The following is a 7,500-nucleotide window of genomic DNA, read 5'->3' on the forward strand; positions in this document are numbered from 1 at the left end:
AGAGGCGAGGCGCGGGGGAGGCCCGGGGGAGGCCCGGGGGAGGCCCGGGGGAGGCGCGGGGGGAGCTGCCAGAACCTGGGGTGTGACGCTGCCTTTGTGTGTTTCAGAGGCTGGCTTGGCGCAGTCCCCTGGTGCGGCGCTCCCCCTCGGCGTCGGCGCTGCTCAAAAGCCCTTGCTCGCCGCGCCTCAACTCCTGCGGGGGTGCGGGCGGCCTGGCGGGCGGCCTCGGCGGGGCGGGCGCGGGCGGGGGCGCGGTAGGGGGCCCCTCCGCGGCGGGGGACTTGGGCTCGCCGCTGCCGTGCCCCGAGTGCGGCCGCGAGTTCCACGGCCTCAACAAGAAGTTTCTCCTGACGCGGCACATGATCACGCACACCGGCGAGAAGCCCTACCAGTGCCCCTACTGCCCCTACCGCGCCAACGTGTCCAGCAACCTAACGCGCCACCTGCGCACCGTGCACACGCCCAGCTCTGCTGCAGGGGCGTTGCCCGGGGCGCTGCCGGTGCCAGCGGTCCTCTCCACAGCTGGCGGCACCACCGCCTCCCCGGCCGCCTTGGGCCACTCCCCCAGGGCCCCGCACCCCCCCTCACCGCTCTGAAGGGAACGGGTCGCTCTCGCCGGCCTGCCTCGCGCCAAGGTTCCGGCCGGACGTCCGCCGGGGGCAGCGGCTGGGGCTCTGCCGCCTCGCTGCCTCTTGCTGCTGCTGCTGCTCTTCCTCCACGTTCTCTTTCTCCTCTCCTCTCCGCTTCCTCCTCCTCCTTCGTCTCGTTCCTCTTTTTCTCCTTTTCTTTCTCTTCCTCGTTTTCCTCTTCGGTTCCCCCTACTTTTCCTCCTCCTTCGTTAGGAAAGTTCAAAGATGGAATATGTTTTTTGTTCCTCAGTGTGTAAAAAAAATCATATCACAATTACACATTCAGTTTTATTTCCCTTTTCTCTTTATTATATGATCTCAGAAGACGATGTGAAAGAAATTGCCTTGATGATATCACTACAGAAAATCAAAACAAAAACAAAAGCATCAAGTTGGGATAAAAACTCGAAGGCCTTGTAGAAGGTCCCATGCCAGGGGCGGCCCAGTGTGAGGCAGAGGGGCGGTGTGGCAAGCCTTTGGGGCAAGGGAACGAGCCAACCCTGATACCCAGTTTTCCTCCAGCAGGGCGGAGCCTTTGTCAAGTCTCAGAGAGGGAAAAACCTGCTCTACTTCGAGGGGTACAAGCACAGGATATGCCGGGAGGAGGCCGGAGGGCGCACCAGCTGGTGGCGCTGCACCAAGAAAACTTGCCGAGGCCGCGCCAGGCTGAGCGTCGAGGGCATCGTCATGGTCGTGCCGCACAACCACGACCCGCAGCCCTACATGCAATATCAGGACGACAGCCCTCGGGTCGCGCACTAGGGCTCTCCCCCGAAGGGCGTGCTCTCGTGCTCACAGGATCAAGTTTGGTCTCCGCGGGGCGAAGGGGAGAGGAGGGAGGGAGGGAGGGCAGGGAGGGAATGAAGGAGTGAGGGAGTGAGGAGGGACAAAAGAAAGGAAAATGCAGTTTTTGTTGAAATGGCCATATCCTGCGGGGGTAGATGTCTGTCCAAGCTGGCTTAACTTGTGATTTTAGACTGTCATGGGAAGAAGGAAAGAGGGGTTCAAGAGAAGAGAGGGGAGAATGAGGCCGTAGGGTAGAGGGGAAAAGAGGGTAGGGGAGACAGAAGACAGGAAGACGCGCGAAGAAAGGGGACGCACGTAAAAAAGGAAAAAAATGGATGGAGGGGAGGGAAGGGAAAGGGACAAGAAGGGGATGGGAGGGAAGGGAAGGAGACAGGAAGGGTAGGGAAAAGGGGTAGGAAGTGAAGGGGAAGGGGATAAGGAGGAAAGGAAAATAGGATAGGGAGAGGCGGCAAGTGAATAGGGAAGGGAGAGAAGGGTAGATGGAGGGGAGTGAAGAGGATAGGTAGGGTGGGAGGAGGAGGAGGAAGCGGAGGAGGAGAGGAAAGCAAAAGGAGTGACCTGGGGTTCATAAGGTCAAACTCAGTAAACCAACATGACTCAGGCAGTGATGGAAGAGAAAAGAGTTAAAAGGGAACATCGTTAAGGATTTCCTGAATATTTTTATTTGTTTATTTTTATGATTATTTATTATTCTTCCTTTGAGTAAATTTCGGAGGGAGCATGGCCTTGCCAGACATTAAAAAACACCTTCGGTATTGTGTTTGAGTAATTGATAAAATTGTGTTTTAAGATGAATAAAATTATTGATTTAGTGCGCTCACCCGTTGGCGAGGTTTGCAACATTGAAGACTCACGTTGCACTGTTGCATAACATGAAAAAATCTACTAAAATGAATGGTCAAGAACGTCCTGCAGTTCTCATGGTATTCTTATGCGCATGGCTGTTTTCCAACTTTCTTCTCTTGAACGTTGGATGACTGAATTTGAGTCGATACTTTACATTAATAAAACAAAACAAACTTGTGAGCTTTTATTTTTGGAGAGGGAGGGGAAGGGGGAGGGGGTGTGACGTGCAGGGCAGATCGGATTTTTTTTGTAGAAAAGATGTACTTAACTGTTTTAACAAAATTAATAGTTTTTTTTAATAATTATTTTGTTTTATTTGATTTTAGCGCTCCAGATACATAGGCAAGCTAGACGAAATCGACTTGTGAAATGTTCGTGAAAATACATATATATGGATATGCACATGTCAGCTATTACGAATATATACTCTGTATGATACGTGATGCATGATACAATTATTATATATTTTTTTCTCTGTGGAGGCGGAGAGGGAGTCTAGACACCTGTACTGCATCAATTTGAATAAACGCATTGTTTGTATGCCTCAGGTATGCCTCAATTATGCTTCGTTTTCTTGCTAAAGAGAAGAAAGAATATTGATATAAAAGGGGGGATGTCTATATATCAGCTGTGTGAAGAACTGCTGTACATTTTTTTGTGTTTTTGTTTCATTTGGAAGTGTCTTTTGTTTATTTTTCTTTTCATTTTCAATAAATATGAATACGGAATTATCTTTTGAATATACCTTCTTCCTCCCTCGTGTGATGTTTCGTTGCTTGAGGTTGAGAAATTACCAATGATAAAAGTGCATGGGATCAATTATATATATATATATATATGTGAGTGAGTGAGTGAGTGAGTGAGTGAGTGAGTGAGTGAGTGAGTGAGTTTGTATGTATGTATTATGGTAGTGTGTACATCAGTCTCTACAGCTTGCGTACATGGGCATGTGCGTGGTGATTGCGTCTTTTGAATTGAAAGGAAATTCAAATGTGATATTTACTTGATGGATAACTATGATAAACTTAGGAAAGGAGTTGCGAAATAATGATACATACGGGGAAAATAAAGAATACAGAATTCCTACTATTTTCACCTTTATCGCATTATCACTTTGCAAGGTTTTTCTCCGAGCTCTGAGTTGCAGAAAATTGCAATTATTGGTTGGATGTGAAGAACGAGATTTATCTTATACTTGGTCAGTATTTTGAAACGGATGAAAACGTTATTATTCACATGTCGATATGTTTTTTTGTTTTTGTTTTGTTTTACTTTTATGTATTTTTTTGTGTTCTTGTTTTGATTATTTTAAGTTTTATTTCTTGTCTGTTTATTCTTTTATATATTTGCAGTATAGATTGTTTATTTTTTTGTTGTTGATTTTTATAGTGTTGCATGTTTATTTTCTGTATTTGTTATTTATGTTTTCATTGTTTATTTTCATTTTATTGTTTTTTCCCTTCTTGATATTGTTTCTTTGTCAGTTCTTATTTCTCTCTATTTATTATTTATTAATTACTCTATTACTGTTATTGCTCGTTTGTTCTGTTATTTAAAGAAAGGTTACGCATTCAGAACGGCGATAAATTGTTCTTCAGGTGCACGCTTTTTTATCAGATAGTTGTTATTTTTATTATTTTTTAAATACTCTCTTTCTGTCTCTCGGTTTTTGTTTTTCTTTTCTTTCTCTCATTCTGCCACTCTTGGTGCCACCCTCACTCTCTTTTCATGATATCAGTCAATCTCACTTTTTCTCTCTTTCGGTTATTCGCACTTTCATCTCGCTCACTCTGTCAGTTCTTTGATTCTCTGGCTGTCACTGTCAACCGTAGTCTGGCTTTTTCACTCAAATTGACACTCTCGCATTCTCATTCTACTCTCTTTCTCTCTCTGTCTTTACTCTCTACTTTGTCTTTACTCTCTCTCTTTCTCTTGCTCTTGCTCTTGCTCTTGCACTTTCTCCCCTCTCCCTCTTTCGTTCGTTTGTTCGTTCGTTCACTCTTTTTCAGACTCATTTGCTCAAATTCACTCAGTCTGTTTTGCCTGTTTGTTTGTTTTGTATGTCTGAATTTCATTGTCGCAAATGATAGTGCGATAAACAAAAACAACTTTTTCATATGAAGATGTAAGTGAAAGTCTCGCAAAGCTGACCGTTTTGCGGAAGACGAAATTTGTGCTTTGGGCAAATTCCAAAAGCGGGGCGGGAGTTGTGCCAAAGATGTTTTCCCCATTATTTGTTCCCTATCCCACCCCTCCCGCTGTGCCACCTTGCTACCCTGTCTCCCCCATGTCCCCTTGGCCCCCTATAGAATCCTCTGCGGTCAGTGTCAGAGGATCACTCATCCTTTGCACCTTCTTCCCCAAGGACCCCGTGTCCTGAAGGCACTCGGGGCTGACCCGGAGGAGTGAGGAGGAGTAGCGTTGTAGGGACCGCCTCCGCCCTGACTGAGAGAGCCTTCGTGTTGTTGCAGGGGCTGATGGCAGCGCGGGCGGGGCTGGTGGGCATGGCGGCGCCCGCGGGGCCCACGGTGGGCGCGGGCGTGGCCACGTGCCCCGTGTGTGGGCGGGATTTTCGCGGGCCGTATCACACCACGCTCCTGCGGCGGCACATGCGGACACACACGGGCGAGAAGCCGTACGCGTGCCCGCACTGCTCCTACCGCGCCAACATCTCCAGCAATCTGACCCGCCACGTGCGCTCCCGCCACCCGCACCACACCGCCCTCCTGCGCCCGCCGCCGCCGCCGCCGCCGCAGCCGCCGCTCGGCCGCGACCCCGACGACGCCTTGCACGAGCGGCATGAACTCACGTGACCTGACCTGGCAGAGCTCGGGGCGCGGCCTTGGAGGGGATTGGTCTGAGGCTTCGGCAGGATGGCAGAGGGCCCCCGGCCGGCTCGTTGCCTTGCATTCGGCTCTGTCCACTGTTGCCGAGGGAGACAGAAATATAAACATTAAATGGAGGCTTCTGTGTTTATGTTAATTCTAGATTGCATTCTTATGTAATACCAGAAGAGAATGATTCTCGTTTCTTGGAATTTTCTTTGAACATTGGCCAGGAAAGGAAAAAAATCACTTCTAAAACTTTTCCTTTCCTTTGTACAATTTCCTTAATCTCCACACGAATCAGTTAGTTTTGCCACAGCCACGTGGATATGCTAATAAGAGTTAGAAACAATACTTTTAACTTGACTTCAGAGCAAAAGGGAGTTTATTTATACATCAGTAGCTCAGAGGGGGAGAAGCCTTTGTTGGAGGGGCTGTTGGTGCTATTGTTGGAGAGGCAGCTTGTTTCCCCACCACACTCAGGATACACTCAGATGTTGAATAAAAGGACAAGGAGAAGTTTGTATTATTTTTACATGTATCATGTATTTGAATGTGCGATGGAAAAGGGAAATTCCCTTTTTTCCTCTTCATGAAGTTGGTCTGAGAAGGACAATATTTGTTTATTTATTTTTTTTGTTATTGTTACTCTTTTTTACGGCAATGCTTGTTGGGCGAGCAGCTACTACTACCTTTCGTGACACGAGAGAAAAAAACAACAACAAGCAGTCGGAAAAAAATATAACTTGACACCTTTCCATGCAATGCCTTTATAGCCATGAGACAGAACTGGCAGAGCTCTAACTTCCTTGTCTCCTCCAGTGAGAGTAAGTAAGCTTTTCAGTCTACAGACCTGAGAAATGGCATATAATATCTTGTTAATGAAACGCTGATAAATGTGTGTTGTTTTGGCATGATCATTGTGATGTACACGTAGACTCCAAGTTGGGATGTGTAATGAGTATATTAGATAAAAGGCTAATGGAAACCTGGCAGTCCAGTCAGTCAGACGGACAGACAGGCAGGCTGACAGGCAAGCAGACAGACAGTTGTCTGAGGAGGACCTGGTTGTAGCTTTGATGTTGTGTTGAGCGGTCGGTGGTGGTCAGGCGCTGATAGCATTGTGTGTTGCAGGGGAACGGGTCCGTCATGTGTCCGCTGTGCAGGAAGAGGTTCCAGGGCCCCAACCGGCAGTACGTGCTCACTCGCCACCTGTCCACCACCCACGCGGTCGAAAAGCCCTACCGCTGCCCGCACTGCCCCTACCGAGCCGCCCGCCGCGACCACGTCTCGCGCCACGTCCGCATGGTGCACACGCCCCGCCTGCACGCGCTGGCCGCCGCCGCCACGCTCGCCACGCTGCCGCACCTGCAGGAGGACGCGACGCCGCAACCGCAGTCGCACCCGGAGGATCTGCACCAAGACGAGGCGCGGCAGCACCGCCTGCAGGAGGAAGTGCAGCAACACAACGAATAGGCTGCGGTGCGGGGAATCCACCCGATTATCTACCTCCTTCAATGAAGTACCTGGGAAGGGAACGCTAGAGAGATTTTAGTTTATTTTAAGTTTTAGTTGTGGACTGGAGCGGCCGCCGCCGCCAGGACATTCCCTGGCCGGAGTGCGCGCCCCAAGGAGTAAGCCATTAATGATGTTGCATTTTAACTTTGTATTTAAGGTGGTTCCGTGTGGCCTTCTTGAGACTGACCGAGTGTGTCGTTGCAGGCGGGCGGCGGCGCAGCCCCGGTCCTCGCCCCGTCCGTGGGCCGCATGCTGAGCCAGGGCGCGGCGGAGGCGGGCGCCGTTTGCCCCGTGTGTGGCAAGGCCTTCAAGGGCGACAAGTACAAGTTCCGCCTCAGCCGCCACATGATCATCCACACGGGGCAGAAGCCCTTCGCGTGCCCGCACTGCCCCTACCGCGCCAATATCCGCACCAACCTCACCCGCCACGTTGCCATCCAACACGCGCACGCCCCGGTGCTGCCGCTCATGGCCCCCGCGCCGCCCACGCCCACCTACAACTTTTCTACCTCCGCCGCACATTCCAGAAACCCTACAATCAACAACCCATATTTCACCTCAGAGTCCCTGAAAGACACAGAGCAGATCGAGTCGGGAACAGAAAACTTTGAATGAGAAACCGAATCACTTGATATTTCCGTGGAAAGCCATTCAGGTTGACGAGCGCTCTCCCCGCCAGCTGTTCACGAAAGCCAAACTTGCACGAAAGGTTGACTGCCGGCCTGTGTTGCCGATTCGGTGAGTGCCTCCGCCACATCCCTCCTGAATAGTTATAGAGATCTTACTGTCTTCCAGAGGGCGCCCCTCTGCAGCCTGGGGGCCAATGTCCTGCTCCCTCCGAGGGCTGAGGCGCCCCTGACCTCGGCTCTGGGCTC

The 7,500-nt window shown here is 50.0% G+C and overlaps 2 protein-coding genes across 2 annotated transcripts in view; both read left to right on the forward strand.

Annotated features, from left to right (window-relative positions):
* Positions 1–7,500, forward strand: part of LOC113814385 (zinc finger protein 768) — a gene marked incomplete at its 5' end in the record, with an annotated part of 59,699 nt that overhangs the window by 39,011 nt on the left and 13,188 nt on the right.
* LOC138866248 (protein krueppel-like) lies at positions 6,581–7,414 on the forward strand. The gene is made up of 2 exons (XM_070138709.1): positions 6,581–6,741; positions 6,830–7,414. The coding sequence occupies exon 2, from the start codon at positions 6,875–6,877 to the stop codon at positions 7,238–7,240; it is 366 nt and encodes a 121-aa protein (XP_069994810.1). The 5' UTR covers positions 6,581–6,741; positions 6,830–6,874; the 3' UTR covers positions 7,241–7,414.

The sequence above is a fragment of the Penaeus vannamei genome, chromosome 24 (assembly GCF_042767895.1).
Source record: "Penaeus vannamei isolate JL-2024 chromosome 24, ASM4276789v1, whole genome shotgun sequence".
NCBI classification, from domain to species: Eukaryota; Metazoa; Arthropoda; class Malacostraca; order Decapoda; family Penaeidae; genus Penaeus; species Penaeus vannamei.

Excerpts from the sequence above, each read along its gene's own strand:
- LOC138866248 (XM_070138709.1), top strand. The coding sequence starts at position 6,875 with ATGCTGAGCCAGGGCGCGGCGGAGGCGGGCGCCGTTTGCCCCGTGTGT.